The 26,472-nt window shown below is 36.1% G+C and overlaps 1 protein-coding gene across 1 annotated transcript in view; it reads right to left on the reverse strand.

The window, feature by feature from the left end:
- The window catches only part of KCNU1 (potassium calcium-activated channel subfamily U member 1), a 166,533-nt gene that overhangs the window by 96,234 nt on the left and 43,827 nt on the right, over positions 1-26,472 (reverse strand). Inside the window, exons 11-18 of the mRNA XM_017849394.1 lie at positions 13,137-13,242; positions 11,936-12,018; positions 10,418-10,487; positions 9,842-9,994; positions 6,209-6,321; positions 5,784-5,855; positions 1,116-1,205; positions 883-980 (exon numbers count right to left, since the gene is read on the reverse strand). Coding sequence (XP_017704883.1) covers positions 883-980; positions 1,116-1,205; positions 5,784-5,855; positions 6,209-6,321; positions 9,842-9,994; positions 10,418-10,487; positions 11,936-12,018; positions 13,137-13,242 — 785 coding nt within the window. The remainder of the gene's footprint in view (positions 1-882; positions 981-1,115; positions 1,206-5,783; positions 5,856-6,208; positions 6,322-9,841; positions 9,995-10,417; positions 10,488-11,935; positions 12,019-13,136; positions 13,243-26,472) is intronic.

The following is a 26,472-nucleotide window of genomic DNA, read 5'->3' on the forward strand; positions in this document are numbered from 1 at the left end:
TTTTTTCCCTCTGCCACCCAGGCTGGAGTGCAGTGGTATGATCTCGGCTCACTGCAACCTCCGCTTCCCAGGTTCAAGCAATTCTCTGCCTCAGCCTCCCAAGTAGCTGGGATTACAGGTGCACACTGCCACACCCAGCTAATGTTTGTATTTTTAGTAGAGACCGGGTTTCACCATCTTGGCCAGGCTGGTCTTGAATTCCTGACCTTGTGATCCATCCCCTTGGCCTCCCAAAGTGCTGGGTGAGCCACCATGCCCGGCCGAGACTAAATTTTAAACCAGAAGGGACTAAGTGATTATGAATGCTTGAGATTAATTTTTCCATTTCTGCCATTAAATGGAAAAGGGTGTTGGTAAACTGCTGAGTTCAGTTAGAGAAAATAGAGAAAATTACATTCCCTCGGCATGTCAGGGTGAGTAAACTTTAAACTTCTTACTATCCATTAAGGAAACAGAGTACTCAAGGTATGGTCATGAAGTAGCATCCTCACGGCCAACCAAGTGGTCAGATATAGGCTGAATTTTCAGTCTGAAGTTGTGAAAAACTGTGAAATCATGAAAAAGCAATGGGCTGAAAGTCAGCATGCCTGAGATTGAGTTTGGTGATGTCACTAACTGGCTATGTGACTTTGGAATAAAGTGACTGGATCTCTTAAAATGCATTTGCTTGTCTTTAAAGGAACTGAATTAGATAACTAGTTAGGTTTCTTCCAACTCTAAAACACTGATTCTCACCTCTCATGTGGCCAGTGAGGAAATGTCTGCCACTTCCTGGCCAAGTTCAAATGGACATTGCCTTTTAAGAGATGAAACTCTCTTCTCTTTCCTCAGGCAGCTCCCTAGAGGCTGGGCTAAGGACGGCCAGAAATAAAGTGCAATTACCTGTGACGTGCTGTCGGCTTCTGCTTTTACAGCCACAGTTTGTAATTAGCTCAGGAATAAACACATCATCGTGACAGACCGAACAGTAAAACAAGGCTCTGGACAATGAAAGAAAACCAAGAATGACTTATGTGAGTCTTAACACAAAGGAGGCATGGTGCTGACTCAGTGGGCCTCCCACTAAGCTGTAGTTGCTTTAGTGGTTTTCTCCCATAAAGTAATAAAAAAATTACCTTTTGACTTCCTTTGGAGTTTCAGCAATAAAGAACCCTAGTGTGTTCTTATGTATCCTAACTTGTGCAGGTGGATTTAGTATCAGACCACTGGAAACGAAAAATAAACACACAGTAATGTTTCCCTCTGATTTCAGTGGCAATAGTTGGTGCCTCTTTCTGTTATGATCAATGGATTCTCTAAGTTGCTAAGTTAATCGTATTCAACCTCCTCTTACTGCCAAACACAGTGGAGAGTGTGAATTTGACACTTGTGATTCTTTGTTTGATTGGGGCTGACTATGCAGAGGGGAGCCAGGGAACAACTTGATCAGTGAGCTGAACACACAGTGGACCTGCGGGGAAGCCTCTCCCGGATTCTGTCACGCATCTGAGATGGTCCGACCACTCAGGTGCACGATATCTTTTTGATTTAAGCTATCAAATGACAAATATGCTGAGACCACACAGTTTCCAGGCTTAGCGTCATACTAGTAGTGCTCATCTTTAGGCCACTTGCCATTTAAAATTAATGTTTAACTAACCAGCTGGATTCAAAAGTTTCTTGTATTCAACTATGCAGTTTTTGAGGTTATGCATTTCTTTTGATTTCAGTTTAGTTTATTTTGATTGCCAGATTTCTGAGAACAGGAACCATGTGAACTATTTCTATTATTATCTTACTTGAACCTTTTGATTTTCTATTTTCTTGTGGTTTACGTGTTTGAGAATATTGTATTATAATTTTCTGTCCATGATACTCTTTGATGCAGTATTCTGCTATGCTTTTCAAATTACTCACATTTCTCCCTGTTTATCAGGATCTCCTGCCTTTATTTTCTTCATTTCAGATGTCTATGGTGAGTTCTTACAACCCTATAATTCCCCTCACTTTTTGCAGAATGGAAGTTCTTCTTTCCTCCTTTAAAAATCATCCCTCCTCTTGTATTCACATTGGAATGAGGTGAAGTTTTAATTCTGGCAAAGCTTATTCTGTTGTTGGGATACTCACACCTTTCAAGTGTTAGAGAACCCTCACAAAAGTAAATGAGCTTGCATAGCCAAAGTTCTTCAGTCTTATGCCAAGAACAGACCCAGGCTGTATAGCTGTGTTCAGGTAGATTACTACCTAAGACAATGGATGGCCTTTTCTGAGTATTTACTGACTTATATTAATGAGTGAAATAATTGGTTTTAACTTTGGAAAGAAAAGAAAAAACAACGGTGGCCCCTTAAATATTATTGGCTGATGCTCACTAAGTAGCAGATGCATGCTTAGTTGTGTCTTACACAGCCTTGTTTTTTTTTTTTTTTTTTGAGACGGAGTTTCACTCTTGTTGCCCAGGCTGGAGTGCAATGGCACGATCTCGGCTAACTACAACCTCTGCCTTCCGGGTTCATCTGATTCTCCTGCCTCAGCCTCCTAAGTAGCTGGAATTACAGGTGCATGCCACCACACCCGGCTGATTTTCGTATTTTAGTAGAGACAGAGTTTCACCATGTTGGACAGGCTGATCTCAAACCCCTGACCTCAGGTGATCCACCCGCCTCGGCCTCCCAAAGTGTTGAGATTACAGGCGTGAGCAACTGCGCCCGGCCGCTCCTATTTTTTTTTTTTTTTTTAAGGAGAGAGGTTTCTCTGAACTCATATTAAATATCTAGCTACGAAGATACTGTCACAATAAAACACGTATTTGACTGTATTTGAGAAAAGAGGTGAGTCTCTCTTAAGGACTTTCCTAATGTGGTGTTTTTAGTTGATTCCCTCTTTATGATTTGGCAAATTGCTCTATCAGAGAATGTTTGTCCCTGAAACAAAATCGTTATAGTATGTGACTGGGGTCAGACCCAGCTTCATCTGTTAGCAGATGACAAATAATTCCCTAAGAAAAATTCTTATAATTCTCGAAGCCTTTTGCAAGTCTTACAATCTCTTCAAACTTGCCAATTAGAAGAGGAATTAAAAGACGAGAAAAGATAGGTTTTCTCCTCAGAATTTCAACATATTTGCTTAAAGTCCAACTATTTAAACATTCTGTTTTCCTTCTACCAATAACGGCAGCAGTGAATTTACTACAGGATGGTTACAGAAGCACAGCCCTGGAGCCAGAGGACCTGAATTCAGATCCTGGCTTTGCCACTTGGGTGTTGTGTGAGGTTGGGAAAATCATTTAGCTTTCTGAGGTTCACCTTCCTCCTCTGTAAAATGAGACTAATAATGATAGTACCCATCTCACAGCACTGTTGTGAGGATTATTCAAGAGTTAACATATGTAACAGGTCTATAGCAGTGTTGGTCACAAAGTATCAATCATGTAAGGGAATGTTCTTATCAATACATTTGCCAAATAAGAACTTAATCCCTTTGATTCACCTGACTTCCAAGTGAGAAGGTAAAGTTAAATCTCTGTTTCTGTAAATCCCCCTTTCATTGGGGTACTTGTGTGTTAGGTAGTAAACAGGACCTCTTAAATCTATGTGAGATTAGTTGCTAAATAAATATCCATGTTTCTGGTCTGTAATGTCCTAACCATCATCTTAATAAAGTTTACAGAAATCTAGAATGTTAAGAGGTGGAAAGGATCTTAAGGGCATGTGGTTGTAGTTTCCAGATTCTAGTGAATAAACCAAATATATCATGGAGACTTGAGAAAGAATTCTCAGGCTCACCCTTGGTTTTGCAGTCAAAAGTAGGGTTTTGGAATCTATAAGTCTTTAAAACTTATGCAAACAGGCCAGGCACAGTAGCTCACACCTGTAATCCCAGCACTTTGGGAGGCTGAGGTGGGTGGATCACCTGAGGTCAGGAGTTTGAGACTAGCCTGACCAACATGGTGAAACCCCGTCTCTACTAAAAATACAAAAATTAACCAGGCGTGGTGCACACGCCTGTAATCTCAGCTACTCAGGAGGCTGAGGCAGGAGAATCGCTTGAACCTGGGAGGTGGAGGTTGCAGTGAGTTGAAATTATGCCATTGCACTCCAGCCTGGGCGACAAGAGTGAAACTCCATCTCAAAAACAAAAACAAAAAAACTTATGCAAGTAATTCTGACATATAAGCCACGTGGTTGAAAGCTAAAGTTGTTACTAAAACTTGATAGAATTTTGGGCCAGTCTGAAACCCAAACTACCTGGCTTATGATTCCGAGTCTACCCATTTTACTATGACCTGTTTCTAGTAGGAGGCCCATTTATGCAGATGTTTACGTTCAGAGGTTTTGATTGTGAGATTTTCTTGAGCACAGCAGGATTTTTAAACAGAACTTAGGCAGACAGACAATACTACTTGTTATTCTCTTATTAATGACTTGCTTTTTAAAATATCCTACTGATGTCTTCTACCCAGAGGCCTTCTACAACCTCTCAACTCAGACAGGTCTTTGCTTTTTTCCAAACTTTTCACATATAATAATTCCTTTATAGTCCATCTGATATAATTGAAAATTATTTCATTTTGAATGTTTTCCTATAATTTTACAATTTCTGGTCATGTCAATTTTAGAACAGGAAGGTGTGTTAGAGTTTCATTAACTCTATTTCCTTATTCTACAAATGATGAATCCTTCTCCACGGCCACAGGGCCAGCAAATCAGTCAGGATCAGAATCTAGTCTGTTAATTCCTATTTAGCACAAGTTAATTTTCACTAAAAGTACACATGAGCCAACACACAGTCTTTCTTGCCCTCATCCCACTTAAGCCCCACCCCTTTTCTTTCTTTTACAGATCTTTTCTCTATATTATAGTATGTATGTCTTTCTTTCCCCCTTTTCTCCCATTTGTATATGTATATTTCATTTGCTCTGAATTTTATTTCGCATTACGTGATAACTTCTCTTACTTTCATATTTATTCACTTATGGGTTTTTGGGAAATGCTGATGTCTGGTGATGTAACGTCTTCTTTATCTACTCTATCAACAAAAGCCTTTGTCCAGTCGGCTGGTCAGATTCCCATTTTGGCATATTTTGTGCTTTACCTTTTTAAAAATTATTTTTTGGAGATAGAGTCTTGCTCTGTCACCTAGGCTGAAGTGCAGTGGCATGATATCGGCTCACTGCAACCTCTGCCTCCCAGGTTCAAGCAATTCTCATGCCTCAGCCTTCCAAGTAGCCGGGATTACTGGCCCAGGTGCACCACCACACCTTGCTAATTTTTATATTTTTAGCAGAGACTGGGTTTTACCATGTTGGCCAGGATGCTCTCGAACTCCAGGCCTTAAGTGATCCACCCACCTCAGACTCTCAAAATGCTGGCATTACAGGCATGAGCCACCATGCCCAGCATTGTCCTTGACTTTTCATGGCCAGTGTTTGTGGGAACATTTTTATTACAAATAATTCAATTTTGTGGTATTATTTCATGGTCAAGATCTGGCAATATTAAAAGAAACAGTTCTGAGAAGGTGACCATTTCTTCTCCTCTCTGCTCCTGAGAGAGGACTGGGGTAGGGTCTGAGGAACAAAAGGGAAGTGTTTATCCAAGAGGGTCACCACCCTAACCCGTGCCATCAGAGACAGCACAGCAGAGGAGCCAGGGAGCCCCAGAGGCTGCCTCTCAGCCAATCCACCAAAGGAAAAAAGCTTAGTTATAGCTGCATCTTTGGAAAAAGTCTTAATCACAAAGATTCTCCAGAAAAAAAAAAAAAAAAAGAAACACAACTGAAGAGATGAGCAGACTTATTGGTACCAGAAACCATCTGTAAAGAGGGACTTGTATTCGATGGCTATCAACAGGAGGTGCATCTTCAGAAAGCAGAGCCTGGGAAAGAAGACGAGGAGTCATAAGGAGAGCAAGGGGTCAGTGAACAAAAAAATAACTAACACTCTGTGCCCTGGGCCTAGGGGGAAACCAACATCTTAGAGGAAAGAACTCCCAATATGGAATGATCCCTTGTAAGTGAAACTACCTAAAGTAACCAACAGCCACTGCACCAACTGGGACAGAGATGAAATTGCCCTACCCCAACTATGAACTGCTAAGTTGCAAGGACCCTGGGCTGTCCCTTCTTAGATCAGTTTGTAATGGAGCCTGGCCTATAGTGGGCCCTCAGTGAACGTTGTTGAAAGAATGTTGTTGTCTGAAGAATGAGGGAAGTATTTCACTTCACTTACCGGGCAACTTCAGGAAAGCTCATTCCAGTAAAGTCATCAGAGAGACGTTGGGTCAGAATATTGTTTTTCATGCTATTCAAGAAGTGTTTCTTCCAGGTCTGTTTAGGTGTAACCTGGAATACATAATCATGCCACATGAAGCAAAATGACAAGGAATGTGGAACGTTAGAACTCACATTGCATATTCTGCTAAGCACAAATGAGTCTTCATTGCATGTAAGTCATAAAAAGGAGATTTATCGTAGTGCCTAACTAGAGAATGTTAAAGGAATAACTAAAAAGCTAACTCCATCTTAACTATTTTCACCAGAGTTCAGGGTGAGGCAGACACATCATTACTTATTTTCTTTCCAGATGGTGTTCAAGTTTCCTTGCTGGCAGTGAGAATTCTCCATCGCCAAATCCTGATTTCAGCTTTTGAGTTAGTAAAAATCAGATGGGAAAGTTAATGTGGAATCTAAATTATCTCTCTCTGGATATGACTATTCAAGATCGGTTTAAAATATTTTAGTTTTCTACTAACCATATACCTCAATGAAGAAAATACTCATGGCTTCTTTCTAGTATCAGAACCCTTCATAAGTTCAAATGAACTTGAAGGGCCATCCTGATGCATGGAAGAGAGAATGGAGAAATCAAGGCAAACAGTAGGCTTCCAGAAAAATGGGAGATGTAAAAGGAGAAAGATATCTCAAAACGGCTAAATGCACCCAACCCAACAGAAAGGCTCTTAGGAACTTGTGGCTGACGTTTGTGTAAGACCCTCTCCTCCTCCTTCTCCACCTACTGCCAAGAGAATCACCACCACACTGTTCTAATATAGCAAGACAGTCTTCTTAAAGCCCAGAATCTCAGATGAAAATCTTGAATTTCTAAACATTTAGGAGCACTGTTGCTGTGGAGAGTTATGGCTGGTTCAGAAATTCTCTTCAGATGGTCATCATGCAGTTTGGGAAAAAAAGCAAAACCAAACCAAACACATACACAAACAATTCTGCCCTACCAAAAAGGACAGACTATTTCAGGCAATCCAGTGCCTGCTTCCACCACCAAGATTCAGCTGAATGAATCTTTTTCCTTTTCTTACTTTCTTGCAGTCCTCTCATGAGGAGGGCTCTGATCATTAGGTGGTTCATACCACTAATTTCCAGTAACTAAAGAAACTGGCTTAGTGTTTCTAATCTAAATGTTTTGATGTTTGAAAGAAGGTAAAAAATGATAGCATGGGGATGGAGAAGACTTCCTGAGATAGATTTAAAAAGATCAGAAAGGAAAACAGGAGGATTTTGGATGAAGAATCTGGGTGCTCAAATAAGCCAGTTGGATCAGATCTAATGTAAATTTAAGTTTAAGGCCATGCTCTGAACCGAGGACCAATCGGAAATGTTCTTTGAGATACAATTTCTCACAATATGATCAATATAATTAAAACACATGGCATTGATTCAAGGCCTTTTAATCTGAGTTCTCAGAAATTTTACAAATATTAACTCAATACTTGGAAAAACCCAGTTATGAGATTAATAACTTTAATTTTATAGGTAGAGAAACTGACAGTCAGAGACAGTAAGGGCCTACTCTGAGAGAAATCGGTCATAAAACTCTGGAGTCCCAGCCATTAAACCAAAGTCGATAGTTTGTTTTAGAACCTAAAGCACCAAAGAATAATGCAGCTTTCACACATCTTGCCTGATGCTGTTCAGTAAGGATTCCTGAAAGTAGGTTTCAGATTTCACTCAAAAAATCGCGAAGGAGACCACAAATATCTCTCAATTCCTGTAAGCTAAAATCCATCTTGTATAAATAATGACAGGTGATCAGCCTCAGTGGGGAGGTTACAACTCTAGATCTTATTTTTATTTTCTTTATTTATTTTTTTTGAAACAGAGTCTCACTCTGTTGCCCAGGCTGGAGTGGAGTGGCATGATCTCAGCTCACTGCAACCTCCACCTCCTGGGTTCAAGCAACTCCCAAGCCTCCCCAGTTGCTGGGTCTACAGGCTCATGCCACCATGCCTGGCTAACTTTTTTTTAAAAAATATTTTTAGTAGATATGGGGTTTCACTATGTTGGCAAGGTTGGTCTCAAACTCCTGATCTCAAGTGATCCGCCAGCCTCAGCCTCACAAAGTGTTGGGATTACAGGCGTGAGCCACCATACCCGGCCACAACTCTTTAAATAAGAAAAACACGATAGTATGGTTTTACATCTCTATCTTCTATAGTTTCATGAAGGAGGATAAGTCTTCATATAGAGTTCACATTCCATTTATTTCCATTTACTTTCTGCAGCCATGGTGATTGAAAGCACAATAATCACAAGAAATATTGAAGTTCTCTGCTACTTTCTAAATATACAACACAAAGACAATGTCCTTATAAACCATTTTCTAGGCTGTATACAGTGAACACTACATGAAAGTAAAAGCTTGTGTGTTGTAGCTGCATGAAGGCTCGTTCCATCCACCCTGACTGCTATTTCTTTACATCTGTATATTATATCTCTTTACATTCACAGAAGGAATTACAGAAGCTTTCCATTTGTTGCAGTTAGCATATAGTTGGCCAGACCACCTCTCACCTCTTTTGCTTTTCCTTAAATAGCACCAGGGAAGAAACAGAAAAAGATGCAAACATTTGTACTGAACACGGGAAAAAGAGAACAGAGGAAAGAGCAAGCAAAGAGAGGTCAGGAGGGAAGTCAAGTGTATGAAAGGCAAGCATGGACTCAGAATTAAACAGACAGTAAGGTCATTCTCTGCAAGAGCTTTAGAAAAGGAAGACCAGGTCCAGCCAAGCGCTAACATGCCTTGGCTGGAGCATTTCATGGAAACGATATTTGGAAGACCACCTTTTGTGCTACAAAAATTTATCCCAAGAGTCACTTTTAGCCCCTTACTTTGTCTGAGACAAAAAAATCAAAAATCTTGATGTGAGACATTGTATGGAAATAACACCAGAGACATAGAGCACTGTGGTAACAACACTGTGCACCAGACAGTCCTAGCTCTGTGGCTCACTAACTTACTGTATGATCAAGTTAGTTAGCTTCACCAATTCACTGCTGGGTTACTAACTTAACATAATATTGAGGGGAAACACAAGACAGTAGGCACTCATTATGTGGTTACTGTTATTATTCCTGCATGGAATTCTCCCTAAAACAACCTGGAAAAATTAGATTTTAATTACTATTTGATCATTATTTCTATTTGATGAATATAATTATTATTATACAAATTATTTTGGATTTAATTTATATTGAAATATATGAATCCTTCATTAATAATATAACCTTTATTTATATTTTCACTTTCAATAACTCAATGCTTCTACCTTGATGAATGTACTTTGATTTAAAACATACTGGACTGTAGGTAGGAAGCAGAGTTATAATTTTTTTGTTTTGCAGATAAATATTCTTAGGCAGGAAAAAAATAAATGATTTCTTCAAGGTCAGTGTGGTACCTGGGACTTTTAAATCCAGATCTTCTAATCCTTTCCCAGCTCAAGCAGAAGTCAAATCTCATTTCTTGGGGCCTTGATGCTTTTCTCATTTTTTTTTTTCTATTTCTGATCTTAATATGTAGGACATGGGGACAGAGCCAAGAATTGACATTAATTTACAAGGTTACCTTTTTGTTTTGCTCCACAAATAGAGATGTTAGGAAGGTACACAAGCCTGGCACCAAACAGCCTTGGGCGATAAATCCAAGCTTTAATTCAGCAAAGCAAATGATGTTGTCTCCGGCGTCCCAGTCCCAGCTGGGAATCTTGGGCAGATAAACCTGTTCCATAGTACAAAGCAGGTCAAGTATTAGGAATAAACACACCTCAAGAAAGCTCTTGTGGATGGATGTCTTTCTTTTAAAATTTTCTTGCAATCATATATTCTTTATTTTTGCACATAAAAGTGGTGCCCAGGTCAATGAAAATGGTAAGAACAAATTCAGCATTTGAAAGTGGTCAGTGATCAATGGCTCTCATTTTTTGAAACAAAAATAGCTAGAGTTGCAAAATCAGGTCAAATGGCTTAAACCTCTAATTCTGCCCCCAGTTTACATTGTTGAGTGATTATCCATCTTAATGAAACTCCAAATTTTACCTGTGATTAGCAAAACTTTTATTTACACATCCATTAGAAAATAAAAAAGTTAATCTAGCTATACAGATAAAAGGAGGAGACTGAATATGCTAGAATGTTACTATACCTTGTTATGGGATTGCAGTATCTGTATGATGATTCTGGTGGTAGAGTCATAGTTCTTGATAGACAACACCCTATATAAACCCCAAACACTCTCATTAGTCATGTGTCATCGCCAAAGGGCTTTGTAATATAATTTAATTCAGAGTTAAAATGATATGTAGGTAAGTGTAGAAAAACTTGGCATACAATGAAGTTTATTGTTATGTTGTTTTCGAAAATGTTTTTAGTAGCCTACACAGAAGAGCGTCATTGTTTTCATGACTTTGCCAATCAAATCTATGGAATGATTATCTCTTGGTATTAGAAGACTGTGTTCTTCTGAGACCAATTCTTGAGGAGGAAATCAACAGTTTCATGTTTTAGCCTTCAAACCCAAACCTAATTATTACAGGTAAAAATAGAAATTTGATAGTTGTCTATAGCTTGAAATAGCCCATAGACTGTCTAATTCAATTTCCTCATTTTACGAATTAAGAAACTAAGATCTACCTCATATTTACTGTATTATGCATGGTACAACTTTTCAGGTGTTTCTTGCTATATATAATGTCACCTTCAGCTATGTGTATTTATTTTACTCTGGAGATTGGAAGTTCATCTGGATTAGCCAAAATGCCATTGCCATCATAATCACAGTTAGAGCTTTGTTATCACAAGTTACGTTCTTGCTCGGAGTTCACCGTTTAATGTGATAACATCTTGAAAATACTCACCGATGGTCAGGCCAGGCACGGTGGCTCAACCTGTAATCCGAGCACTTTGGAAGGTTGAGGTGGGTGGATCACCTGAGCTCAGGAGTTCGAGACCAGCCTGACCAACATGGTAAAATCCCATCTCTATTAAAAATACAGAATTAGCCTGGCGTGGTGGCATATGCCTGTAATCCCAGCTACTTGGGAGGCTGAGGCAGGAGAACTGCTTGCACCCGGGAGGCAGAAGTTGCAGTGAGCCGAGATCACACCACTGCCCTCCAGCACGCGCAACTGGGCAACAAAGAGCAAAACTGTCTCAAAAAAAAAAAAAAAAAAAAAAAAAAAAAAAAAAAAACGAAGGAAAATACTTACTGATGGTCAAAAGTACATCATATCTGACCACACATAATCTTTTACCATAGCTACTAGAGAAAAATCCCAATAAACAAAGTATACTAACAGGGTTCATAAAATTGCATCTTTATTTTTGAGAGAGGATATTAGTTATAATGGTGCTATCTGAACAATAACCAGTTATTTGTATGCTTGCTTCTTAAATTCAGAAGGCTACTATACATATGAAACTTCAGGGAATTATATGGAGAAGCACATTCACACTCAGGATGCTCTATTTTCATTTTCTTTTGCAACCGTCTGCACAGTCTTGGGGAGGGGGCAAAAAGTAGGCAGAACCTTGGAATACGATGAATCTAGTGATATGATAGATGGCATTTTCTCCTGTTTATGCTTATGTACCAGGCATCACTTTAAGAGAGATAGAAAAAAATAATCATTACAGCATACAAAACACAATACCAGATTCTTACCTCATAATGTTGGAAATATCTTCAGCATGGGAATCACTGCACAAAGGGTTGGCTATAATCAGGCATGCCTCTGCAGATTCCACCTACCCTTCAAGATTGGACAGGAGCCATGGTGTTAATTATGTGGGAAATGCTCTGGTCTTCCCCTTTCGGGTTTTCTTAGAATTTTGTAATAAAATTGCTAACGAAAAAGAGGACACACTTGGGAATGAGTTGCAATGAGGATGTCTTTACATCAGGATTGTTGTCCTGCAAATGCCGCAAAAGGTAAGGGTTGCAGCTGATGGACCAGGGCACAGGGTCTCTGACATAGGTAAAAGATTGCTTTCAAATGGGTAAAATACAGAGTTATATTTTTCCTACCATCCATCATCATTGTTTGACGCCTAGTGATAAGCCATAAGACCTTTATAAGCAACTGCCTGTGTATTTATTTGTCTTTCAGCACAGTAAAGAACAGAGGAACTGGGAGTCCACTTGGCTCAAAGTAAACAGTTATTCAATATTGGTGGCGTGTGAATTTCAAAGTTCTAGAATATTACTGAAGTGGCTCTTACAGTACTAAATTGCAGGAAAGAGAAAGATTTTTCTGGGTCTGTCAATTCTTCATGTTTACTCTATAGATCTTGGCTTTAAACAGAAACTTTTCTGTTTGTTGATTCTCTGAACATGACAGGAAGCTGCCTTTGATCTTAAGCCAAACCTGTCTAGAGGGTTGGCTGTTGCTCATTATTTTTAGTCACAACTTTAATGAGATTTCTACTATTTTCCTTTATGCGTTTCCTATTGGAAAGCATATTCATGCATTTAGGAGGAGAAGTTGATTAAAGCTGACAGACTCAGAGATCTGCCTTCTGGTAAGAATACTATTTGTGTGGTAAGATCAAACACACCTTGCTATCCATACCTTTTACAGACCTCTTAGGCTGATAAAATAAAACTGATTTAGATAGAGAATCTTGTGAAATAAATAATTTAAATATAAGTGTTGGCAAACAGTGAGGTCTGCTTGACATTTGTGAAATCAGATTTGGAGGTCAATTACTACACCTCCTTTACAATTGTTTTTAAAGCTGAGGAAGTTATATTTTCCACCACTTAAAGAAGCTGAAATAATATCTTTTCCAAAAGCAATATATCTTGTAATTTTAATTGTTGTAACTTAGGAAAACTACAAGGAACTAAAACAGCTAGATCTTACCGCAACTCGCCTCAGATCCTCCCACTTCATTGCAGATCCAGAAATGAATGTTGTGTAGGCCAAGTAGCATTTAAATATGGTTTCAAGTTCCAAAGAAGGAGGGGTCCTCGACAAAAAAGAACGTGGCAGCAATGAGGTAAAAAAGATGACTGATTCTGGGTTTAGAGGTTTTTATAACTTATTTGGTGCATTTGGTAGAATCCCTCATAGTGATATGAAAAAATACAAATCAAGTTCATGCTACTTTTTAAAAAAATGTAATTACTAAGGATGGAGAGGTTCACTATTTAGTTTAAAAAATTGAATTACTGAAACAGGCATAACATTTTAAAACAACTATACATTTAATAAAATGGTTTTTAAATATAGGAAGTAAATATGAAAAAAACTAGAAGGAGAAATTGATGAATCTGCTACTGCCATGAGAGATTTTGACATATCTTTTTAAACTATTGATAGAGCAAGCAGAAAACAATCATCATGGAGTTTGAACACACATGTTTAATATTTATAAATTCTGCAAATAACATTTAGAGGAACTAATTTTTATAAAGAACACACAAATATTTATCAAAATGGTACTTTACTTGACAGAAAATGAAAGCCTCAACACATTACAAAAACATAGTTATTACATATAATGATCTTTGATCACAATACAGTGAACTTGGAAGTTAACCAAAACACAAATAAAATAGTTTTAGATTTAGGAATTTAAAAAAATAGACTGCTAAAATATTATAGGTTTAGAATAAATTGCAACAATTCTTTATCATTATTCTTAGAAATATGTTGAAAATATTAAATATATACGCTTTGGGATACAACAACAGCAGTGCTTTAGGAATAATTTATAGTTTTGGAGACATATTAGAATAGGATCAAGGAAATAAGAATAAAAGAAATGATAAAACAAGAATAAGAAACAATGAAAAGGAAAAAGATAAAACAGAGAAGATAAACCACATCAAAAGTCAGTTCTTTGAAAAATAACCTAGCATAATAGGCAAAAGTTTTGTAAAGTTAATGGAGAAAAAATAAAAGACAAAAATGATGCAAATATTGAATAAAGAAGATATAATACATATAGTCAAAGTAGATCTAAAAAATAACAAAAGTAGACAGCAAATAACTAAATGTCAACAGCTCTGAAAACTCAGACAAAATGAACAAATTACTTGAAAGTATATCTTACCAGAACTAACCCTAGAAGAAATACAAAGCCTAAACAGCCCTATAGCTGTTAAAGAAATTAAAACTATGGCTTAAAATCTCTCAAAACACAACAAACACATGCACACACACACACACACACACACACAAACCTACACACCCAAACACACACACACCCCCATCAAATAAAATGTAGAAAACCACTTGTTCTATATGGTTTCCACATTTAACTTCTACAATACTTTAAAGCAACACATAATCTCATTTTTATACAAAGACTTTTAAAGTAAAAATAGGAAATAGTTCCTAATACTAAAAAAGACAAAATAATCATGTTATCAAAAATATCAGTGAGATCACCACATTAACAAATTAAAAAACAACAATTATATAATCACCTCAGATGCAGAAACAAATTGACAGAAATATTTCTTCAGAGTTAAGAAATACAATTCGTGGTATATTAGAAATAGAAGATAATATTTTTAACCCAACAAATATCTTTAAAATAAAAAAGATATCTTTAATGAAAAATATTAAGTGCTTTTAAAAAAAGAGGAAATAAATATATCATCCTGCTCTTTTTCAACATTGTATTTGATGTCTCAGCAATATTATTATTATTTCAACAAATAGTTTATTTCCTTCTTTTCAATCCTTATGTACATTTATGTTTATTTTATTATAAAGAATTATTTTATTTATAAATCTGGATTAATATTATTTTATTTATTACAAAGAAAACATAAAAATAAATTGTTTAATGTAAATTTAATTATAATTACACAAATATAAATAATATAATAAAATATTACATGGAAACCCCTAATATTTACTACAGAAAAAATAAAATTTATGTGTTTAGATATAAGGACTAATATACAAAATTTAATTGTGTTTTTCCTGTACTAAGAGCAAACAACTAGTAAACCCAACTGGAAGATATTACTTTAACTAATATCAGAAAATACCAAAGTACCTAGAAATAAAAGTTAGTAAAGCTCTCTTACCTGGGAAAACTATAGCCATATTATTTATTAAGGGCTACTTAAATGGAGAACTAAATAAATGAATAACCCCAGTATAGTAAAAGTTGGAAAAAGTTTGTAGCATAAAGCAGTCAATGCTGCATCTAAAATCTCAATTAGATTCATATTAAATTTCTGCAGTTTTTCATAATAAAATAATATATGTGATAAAATAATTTAAAAATTTGTATAAAATATAAAGAGCCAAGTAATAAAGCTTGTCTACTATTTGAAAAAAAACAAAATAAAAGGTTAAACGACTTGCTCTAGGGATAGGCAGAACTAGTTACAAAGATTTAGTAATTAAAAGAGTGTAGTATTAATGTAGTAATAGAGAAATTGATAAAGATTTATACAGATTTATAAATCTTGATTTAATTTATTTTATTACAAGGATAATAAACATAAATTGGTTTAATGGCAAATAATTATAATTACACAAATATAAATAATTATACAATTAATTATATATATAATTATTTACAAGGAAATCCCTAATATTACTACAGAAAAAAATAAAATTTATGTGATTAGATATGATTAATATACAAAATTAATTACAAGATTAATATATAAAATTTCTCTTTAAAATAGAAAGTGCGCTACTCACAGCGGTCACATGCCAGATCAGTGAGGAGAGGGAAGGGTTTGTTCAATAACTGGCACTGGTAAAATAGTTATATCCAATGGAATAAGGTAAAAACTTTATACATGTATCTTACTCTATAAAAAATTCTAAATGAATTAGAGACATAAATGACAAAAACAAAAATTTTAAATTATTGGTAGGAAATGTAGTTCAACATATTTTAAGCAATGGAATAGGGAGTTTCTAAACAAAAAACAATAAGTGCTTTAATGTAATAGAAAACATTCAATATTTGACTATAATAATATTAAAAACTTTTAGGCATCAGACGATATGTAATATTCAGTAATAAGGCAAATTATAAACTGAAAGAAGAAATTGCAATTCCCACAACTGATGAAGAATTATTGCAAATAATATATTACACATTCCTAAAATTAAATATCAAAACCACACAAAATAGTTAAGTAAAACAGTAAATAGGCAAAACACATGAATGAGTATGCCACGGAAAGAGAAAAGATGTGTGGCTAGTAAACATGGTGAAGATCCACATCTGTAGAGCTAAAGGGCATAGAAATCAAAACCACAAGAAGGTTCCATTTTACATTGATTTTACTGCAAAGATTAAAACATATAACCATACCAGTTGTTGGAAAGAATATGTATATATGTATGTGTGTGTATTTATATGAAGGATGTGTATATATATGTATATATGAGAAGAATGTGTGTGTGTGTGTGTATATATATATATATATGAAGACTCTTACACATTCCTGATAGGCTTGCAAAATGGTGCAAAGATTTGGAAAAAATGATTAATAGCCTAAAAATGAATATTCACATACTTGACACTATTAAGCACACACACGTACAAGCACAAATGCACACAAACATGCACACAGAGACACTATTTCATGTGTCCACCAGGAGCCATATACAAGCATGTTAATAACAAAACTATTTCTAATTGCAAAATATAGAAATAACCCCAATCACACCAAAAGAAGAGTGGAACTGAGGGAAATGAATATCACTAACAAGAACAACCAATTAACTACAGCAACACTCAAAAATATGAAAGCATCTTACTAACATAATATAAACTGAATAAAACCCCAAAGATTACATTGGTATGGTGTTCTTTCTATAAAGTTAAACATGTCTAAAGTAATATGCACATTTTAGATGTGAACAGAGATGTAATAAAACATAGGAGAAAGAAAAAGGTAGTGATATTTAAAAAAACTAGCCATAGGTTGAAATACGGGGAGGATTATATGGTTAGATATAGATTATTGTCCTATGTTTCACCTTGGCAGTGAGTTCACATATTGGTGCTTACAACATTATTAAAAAGAACTAGTAACATAAATAACCAAAATGGGCCTATGTGTAAACCAATTATGAATGTTATGACTAAGAATTATAATAAATCTAATCCTGATTTTCTAACACTCAAAGAAGAAAACTAAATCTTAGTAGGAAATGTAGTTCAACATGTTTTAAACACTGGGATAGGGAAATATTTTCTAAACAAAAAACAAGAGGTGATTTAATATAAATTATTCTATCTTTGAGATAATATTAAAACTTTTAAATATGAAAAACATACAATATTCAGTAAAAAGGCAAGTTACAAATCTGAAGAAGAAATTTGCAGTTCTCATAATTAATGAAGAATCATGTCATCCCTCTACTCAAAGTACTCCAACAATCAGAACTGACACAGAGAAAATAACCTTCCTTAAAGCCAAGTCTCTACAATGGTACAATGGACTCAATACAACTTTATTATCAGGTCCACTCTGAAATTATCAGTCCTTATGAGTGAAACTTCCCCCTTTTCCTTAGAACACTTTGGATTCAGTACGTGACACATGACCATCAACATATGTGGAAAAGTGAGAGCTCTGCTTATGTTTGCATACATTACAATATTAACAGAACTGAGAGCTTCTACTTTCAAGAATAATAAATTAGGTAACTTCAGCCAACTCCCTCCTGAGGATATATTAAAAAAACTGGATGAAATATTAAAAATGTCTGCTAAGAAGTCATCAATGATATAAGCAAACAATGAAGAGTTATCAGGCCAAAACCTGAGAGAAATCAGTAACTAGGGGGTTAGGTCCAATTTTCTTCCCCTGAAGGCATTTTATAATTCAGAAGAAGCAACTACCAATCTGAGATAACATTTGGTGGTCACACAAGTCAAAGGACAAAAAAGTGCAGTTCACCTGACATACAAAATGAAGGGTTTGATATCTTTTCCAAAATAAAAACTGGCATAACAAAAGCATAGAAGCAAAGAAGAAGGGTAAAATTGAATGAACTCACTTATAAATGGGCTGTCATCCTGAGTTTGTCACCTGGGAAGTATAGAGAGCTTCAAGCGTTGAGCTTGGATTAAGATGGTCCTGAGGCAGAAGTGCCCTGTTGTGTTTCAAAGAAGTAAAGAAATATACTCTCTTGAGGAAGGTAACATCATCTTTCTAAGTTAACAGTGTTTCCATGTATAATTGTGCAATACAGGAATCAGTGTGTAATGTAAGACAATAGGCACACAAACAAGAAAGAAAGAAAACAAGACTGTGTGTAACATGCAGCAGAAGCCACAGTCAGTAAAATCAAAGATGTGAGGCATTCAATTATTGGACACTAGCCACAGCATATTTATGCTTATTTTGTTGAAATACACAAAAGGTAAGGTAGAAATGCAAGAAGTAAAAATAAAAACAGGACAGTTTGATAAATAATAAAAAATAACTAATGGGTACTGGGGTTAATACCTGGGTGATGAAATAATCTGTACAACAAACCCTCATGACACAAGTTTACCTGTATAACAAACCTTCACATGCCCCTGAAATAAAAATAAAAGTTAATTTTTTTAAAAAAAGAATCAAATGTAAATTCTAGAACTGAATAATATAATAACTGAAATTGAAAACTTAATGGATGGGTTTATAAGTGGATTAAACACACAAAAAGAGCTAAGGTTCTGGAATCTAGGTCAAAACAAATTTTCCAGAATGCAACACAGAGATATAAAAAGGGAGGAGATAAGTTCAAAAGAAGGTAAGAAATTCAGGTCATATTGCCTAGCGCAGTGGCTCACACCTGTACTCCCAGCACTTTGGGAGGCCAATGTGGGCAGGTCACTTGAGGTCAGGAGTTGGAGACCAGCCTGGCCAACATGGTGAAACCCCATCTCTACTAACAATATAAAAATTAGCCAGGTGTGGTGGCGGGTACCTATTATCCCAGCTTCTCGGGAAGGCAGGAGAATTGCTTGAACCTGGGAGGCAGAGATTGCAGTTAGCCAAGATCACGCCAGTGCAGTCCAGCCTGGGCAACAGAGCAAGACCCTGTCTCAAAAAAAAAAAAAAAAAAAAAAAAAAAAAAAAAAAAAAAAAAAAATCAGGACATATAACTGGAACAATAAAAAAGAAAAAGGCTAAGAGTTAACCTGTAATTGGAATCCCAGAAGAAAAGGAGAAACAAAAAGGTGACAAAAGCAACATTTGAAGAAATAATTAAAGTAATTGAGAATCCTCCAGAAATGATCAAAGACACCAATCCAGAGACTCCGGGAGATTTATACATCCTAACTGTGGTAAATTGATAGAAATTCAAACCTATACGCATCACAGGAAAAGTATAACATACATCCGTATTAAGCAAAATGTATGACCTTTAAAAAAGATAGCTCTTTTAACAAGGTAATTCAACAGACTTCTTAATAGCAACAACAGAAGTCAGAAATAAGTGGAATAAAATGTCGTGGTTCTTAAGTAAATAAACTGCCAGCTTGTAACTCTGTATCAGTGAAATTGTCCTTCAAGAATGAAAAAAAAAGACATCTTTACACTTAAAAAAACAAACACCACCCAACAGAGTTAGTCACTGGTAGATCTGCATTTAAGGAAAATTTAAAAATTTGGGAGTTGGGAGATGAAAAATTACTTAATGGGTACCATGTAAATTATTCAGGTGATGGTTACACTAAAAGCCCAGACTTCTCCACTGCACCATCTTTCCACGTAACAAAACTGCCCTTGTACCCCTTAAACTCATACCATTTTTTTTTTTACTTTTGGGCATGAAGAAAATCATTACAATAGGAAGGAAGTGCAGAGGTGCAAGAAGAGATAAATATAACAAAAGGTTAAATGTTAGGGTAAATTTAATGAAATTTGTCATAAAACTTTAAGTTTGTAGATTTTTTTAACATGAAATAAGCTTAATCATGCATATACCCGACAAAGGCTCGAATCACATATTACCTCATGCAAATAAAAAAGGACTAACGATTCAGCATAAAAATGGTCAAGACAAATGGATCATCATTTAATATGAGGCAGTCCAGTTGGCTTATGGATATGAAAAGATGCTTGGCCTCACTAGTAGTGAGAAAAATGTTAATTAAAACCACAAGAAGTACTACCATCTTAATAAAGTACTATCCACAAGAATGGCGACGATGAAAAAGACTGCTGTTTCTTAGTTTGTGGAGTTACACTTTCAGTGTTAGTACGATGTAGGGCACCAGGAACTCTCAGGGCTACTGGTAAGGTGCAGATTGTTCAAATCATTTTGTACAACTGACAGTTCTACCTAAGAAAAATATTTAAACTTTATTACCCTACAATTACATTTTTGGGCACCAAGATACATATACAAAAATTTGCACCGCACCATTCTTTATAATAGCCAAAGTATAGGGGAGAAATGCCGCCAATGGTTGAATGGATTAAGAAAAATCATGGTGTATTCATAGAATACTGTCTACACAGCAATAAAAATAAGTATTATACAACTATTTCCAGTTGCAATATGGATAAATCTCACAAACAACATTGAGGTAAAGAAATTTATATTCCATTTATACAAGTTTAAGAAAACAGGGAAAGGCAAATAATATTCTAAATAAACATAGAAGATAGTTTACAATCCCACCAACAGTGTAAAAGTGTTCCTATTTCTCCACATCCTCTCCAACACCTGTTGTTTCCTGACTTCTTAATGATTGCCATTCTAACTGGTGTGAGATGGTATCTCATTGTGGTTTTGATTTGCATTTCTCTGATGGCGAGTGACGATGAGCATTTTTTCATGTCTGTGAAAGCAGTCTCTCTTTCAAAATACCATATTGTACTGTACTCACTAAGTTTTAGAACACGACTGACCATATATAACTGAAATTGTGATAAGGGAAACTGCAGATAAGGAGGCACTACTTTATTTCTTGACTTGAGTGGTAGTTACATGGGTGTTCACTTTAAAATCATTTTAATTCTAAGTGAGTTTTTGAATTACATTTTGGTATAAAAAAGTTTAAACAGGTGCTGGGTGTGGTGGGTCACACCTGTAATCCCAGCACTTTGGGAGACAGAGGCTGGTGGATCACCTGAGGTCAGGAGTTCTAGACCAGCCCAGCCAACATGGTGAAATTCTGTCTGTACTAAAAATACAAAATTAGCTGGGTGTGGTGGTGCACACCTGTAATCCCAGCTACTTGCAAGGCTGAGGCAGGAGAATCACTTGAATTTGGGAGGCGGAGGTTGCAGTGAACTGAGATCGCACCATTGCATTACAGCCTGGGCAATAAGAGCAAAACTCCTTCTCAAAAAAAAAACAACAAGGTTTAAACAAGGAGATTAATTATTTCCTTGCTATTTTAGAAGTGAATAAATGTTCTGGCATATTTTTTTCTATAGTCCAATGACCCATGTGCAACTCTTAGAAATCTCTCAGTCAACTTTTGTCCTATTGTATTATTACATATTGGAGAAATTGGAAAATATTTATTGCCACTCATATGGTACCTCTATTATATGTACTTACTATATATGATATAATATATGTGATAAACATATTATAAAATGAAACAATCATTGAGGACTGCAAATAAAATTTTGAGGAAATATACTGTTATCTTTATACACTTTTACTTGAATCTGCAAGGAAAAATATTTATTTGCCACAATGATATAAACACTAATCATGTGACTACAGATTTAAGATCATAATACTGAAACAATAGAAGTGATGCACAGTGCTGACAATTCTCATCTGCAAATCTGATGGTTAATAAATACCATCTATAACTGAGGAATCAAAAAAGTGGTAACATTTAGACTTAAAATTTGAAGAAATATGAAGTCTGAAAGAACTGAAAGCAGTTGTCTCTGAGCAGTAGGACTGGGGAAAGGGAAGAAGGGATAAGCACTTCATGGTAAGTATTTTACTTTTGATGTGTAACTTATGGTTTATACTGTTTTTGCATTACTCTTAATGGCAAAACCACAATTACTTTTGCACCAACCAAATACTTTCTTAATGGTACTTTCTCCTGAATGCATACTCTGGTCTGCCCCATCCCCTAACAATTGCTGAATTAGCTGCCCCCTCTGTTAAGACAACACTCACATGCATGCCTCTCTTTATCCCTATGTTTTGATTTTCACATTTCAAGTATATGGAAGTATACATGATTTATTGTACCTTCCCATTTGAGAACTGATTTCTTTTGTCAAACCTAGAAAGCTCTCATCTTTCAAATTTTGTAAAAACCAGTACATATGCAGTCAGCATAAAGAATGACAAGGAAGTCAACATTTATGTGTCCACTCATAAAACAAATTACTCAAGGAAAGAGGTGTCACATTATCACTGCTCCTTGCTATGTAGCCTCTAAGCCTAGTTATCTGGCTTTTGGTGGTTTTAAGAGCTGTGTAATATCTATTTATATATTCTTTTCTGCTTAATTTAGCTATAGTTTTTCTTGTGTGAAACTAAGCAGTCTGACTTATGGAAATACAAGTTAATATTTTATTTTCATAACATTTCATAGAATAATATGTTAGATACTGCTTTGTTCAAGCAATAAATAAGTAACCAAAGAAAGAAAATGATAATACGGTATCATTTATGTGTTCTTGTGTAGAATCTCATAAGAACTTTATAGCTTAAAATAACAAGTTATTATTTTTTGTATTCCTTGTTTTGACTGGGCTCAGCAGGGTGACGCTTCTGTTCCCTGTGGTTTTGTTAGAGTCCTTTATAGGACTGACTTCCTTTATAGGAGAGCTTTAGTGGTCTAGAACATCCAAGATGGCATCATTTACATGTCTGCTGCCTCGACTGAGCTAGCTGGAAAGACTGGCAGTGGGATGGGCCTTATTCTCCATCATATGTACATACATATATATGTATGAATATATGTGTATGTATATATGTATCATACATATATTATATATGTATATATGTATCATACATATATGTATATATTTATGTATTTATCAATATATACATATGTATATATGTATCACATATGTATATATGTATCATACACACACATATATGTATGATGCATATATACACATACATAGATATGTGTGCATTTATTTATTTATAGTTATATTTCAAGGTGCCAAGATACTGAAAGCAGATGTTGTCAGGAGTCTTAAGGGCTGGCATAACTGGCATACTGTCACTTGTCGATATCTTACGGTTGAAATGAGTTAAAAGGCTAGCCCAGATTCAAGAGAAGGGAGAATGGACTCCACTTTTGGTAGGAGGAGCAGAATACAGACACTCCTGAACTTATGATGGAGCTACATCCCTATAAACCCATCATAAGTTAAAGCGTGGTAAGTTGAAAATGCTTTGAACACAGCTAACCTATCAAACATTATTGCTTAGCCTGGCCTACCTCAAACATGCTCAGAACACTCACATTAGCCTGCATTTGGTAAAATATCTAACACAAAGCCTATTTATAATAAAGTGTTGAGTATCTCATATTATTTACTGAATACTGTACTGAAAGTGAAAACCAAATGGTTGTATGAGTATACAAAGTATGGTTTCTACTGAATGCATATGGCTTTTGTGCCATCATAAAGTAAAACAACATTGTTTTAAGTCAAAGCATCATAAACCAGGGACTATCTGTATGTATAAAGAGGAATTGCTATTAGCTATCATTAAACTACCACAGTCTGCATCCTGGCCACAATAATTCACATCTCTCCCTTGTACAAAATACTCTCACATTTCCTCCCAAAGTCTCATCTCTTTACAGAATCAGCTCAAAGTCCTGGATCTTGTCATCTAAATTAGGCCCAGACCTGGATGGGGCTCCTGAACACATCTGGTCCTGATGTGAACACCTGTGAACTGAATGCAGAAGTGCATACCCCGACTCCCACAGCCAACTCACCATGATGACACCAACAGGGATAGGAAAATTGCAATAGACAAGCCCCATCAAAAGTGGTGGAGGTTGTAATGGAGGGCACTGAGAAATCATGGGTCCACAGAAATTCTGAAATCTGAGCATGTATTATTAGGGGTAGAGAATGTTTCTCAATTATGGCCCAGTTCTGTGGTCACGAGTTAATCTATTGTCTGTAATTCTTTTCTCTGTCCTCTGATCCTGAGTCATCATGCTTCCCTTTCTTTAATAAAAGGTCTATGTTTATACTTCAGTAGCTTTCTCTGCCTGATTCTTGTGTGTGCTAAATTGGGCTCAGAAGCATTTTTTTTTTCACTTTGAACTATTTCTTTCCCTTTTACTTCAAGTTGGTAGGGCTGCTATCAGAAAATTCTGTTTAAAGCAGAATTCTATTGAGTAGTTTCTATAAACCTAATTCAGGTTCATGTCATGCTTTAAAAGTCAGATCCATGATTCCTTGCAGACAGATCTCTCTCCACTTTGACAATGTCAGGCTTCCGGGACAAATGTCTGTAAGCTTCTTTGCAGCCCCTTTGCCTGACTGAGAGCCTTTGTAAGTCACCACCTTAAATCTTTCTGAGGTCTTAACAAATTATCTTACAGTTGCATCCTTGATTCAATTTTGACCTTGAGGTCAAATGTTATAGATTGCACCCTAAATTTGATTTTTTTCTCTCTGAGGTCATTTTCCCTTTTTTCTCCATCTGGAGAGATTGTTCTGGGCCTTCTGTATTTCTTCTAAGTTCTGCTCAAAACTAAAAAATTTCTTTTTTTTTTCCTCAATTTTTTTTTATAATACCTTAGCATGCATGATTAAACTAGAGTAAATGATCTTCCTTTGGGAAATCTTCTTAGCTTCATAATTTCATTAGGTACATTTCCTGTCTTCCATATTATTGCTGGTGACAATGTTACCAAAATTCTGACATAATACCATGCATGGGCTTTTCTTCCTCCAGCACCCTACAGCAATTTCCTCATTGCTCTTCCAGCCTTTACTGAGTCTCCATGAAACTCTTCTGGCCTCTGTCTCCACCAGTTCCAAGGAAAAGTCCACATTTTGGCTCTTGATATGATAGCACCCCACTTCTAGTACCACTTGTTGTATCAATTATCTATTTCTGCAAAACAAACCATGCTAGAAATTACTGACCTTAAGCAACAATAATATACTATGTTCATGATTTTGTAGGTTGGCTGGTCTCAGCCAGATTGTTCTTCTTTTATTTATTTATTTTTTATTATATTTTATGTTCTATGGTACATGTGTACAACATGCAGGTTTGTTACATATGTATACATGTGCCATGTTGGTGTGCTGCACCCATTAACTTGTCATTTACATGAGGTATATCTTCTAATGCTATCCCTCCCCCCTCCCCACAACAGGCCCCAGTGTGTGATGTTCCCCTTCCTGTGTTGTGTTCTCATTGTTCAGTTCCCACCTATGAGTGAGAACATGTGGTGTTTGGTTTTCTGTTCTTGCAATAGTTTGCTGAGAATGATGGCTTCCAGCTGCATCCATGTCCCTACAAAGGACACGAACTCATCCTTTTTTAAGGCTGCATAGTATTCCATAGTATATATGTGCCACATTTTCCTAATCCAATCCGTCACTGATGGACATTTGGGTCGGTTCCAAGTCTTTGCTATTGTGAATAGTGCCACAAGAAGCATATGTGTGCATGTGTCTTTATAGCAGCATGATTTATAATCCTTTGGGTGTATACCCAGTAATGGGATGGCTGGGTCAAATGCTATTTCGAGCTCTAGATCCTTGACAGATCGTCACACTGTCTTCCACAATGGTTGAACTAGTTTACAGTCCCACCAACAGTGTAAAAGTGTTCCATTTCTCCACATCCTCTCCAGCACCTGTTGTTTCCTGACCTTTTAATGATTGCCATTCTAACTGGTGTGAGATGGTATCTCGTTGTGGTTTTGATTTCCATTTCTCTGATGGCTAGCAATGATGAGCATTTCTTCATGTTTCTGTTGGCTGCATAAATGCCTTCTTTTGAGAAGTGTCTGTTCATATCCTTTGCCCACTTTTTGATGGGGTTGTTTGTTTTTTTCTTGTAAATTTGTTTGAGTTTTTTGTAGCTTCTGGGTATTAGCCCTTTGTCAGATGAGTAGATTGCAAAAATTTTCTCCCATTCTATAGGTTACTTGTTCACTCTGATGGTAGTTTCTTTTGCTGTGCAGAAGCTTTTTAGTTTAATTAGGTCCCATTTGTCAATTTTGGCTTTTGCTGCCATTGCTTTTGGTGTTTTAGACATGAAGTCCTTGCCCATGCCT

This window comes from Rhinopithecus bieti, unplaced genomic scaffold (assembly GCF_001698545.2).
Source record: "Rhinopithecus bieti isolate Rb0 unplaced genomic scaffold, ASM169854v2 scaffold_32047, whole genome shotgun sequence".
Taxonomy (NCBI): Eukaryota; Metazoa; Chordata; class Mammalia; order Primates; family Cercopithecidae; genus Rhinopithecus; species Rhinopithecus bieti.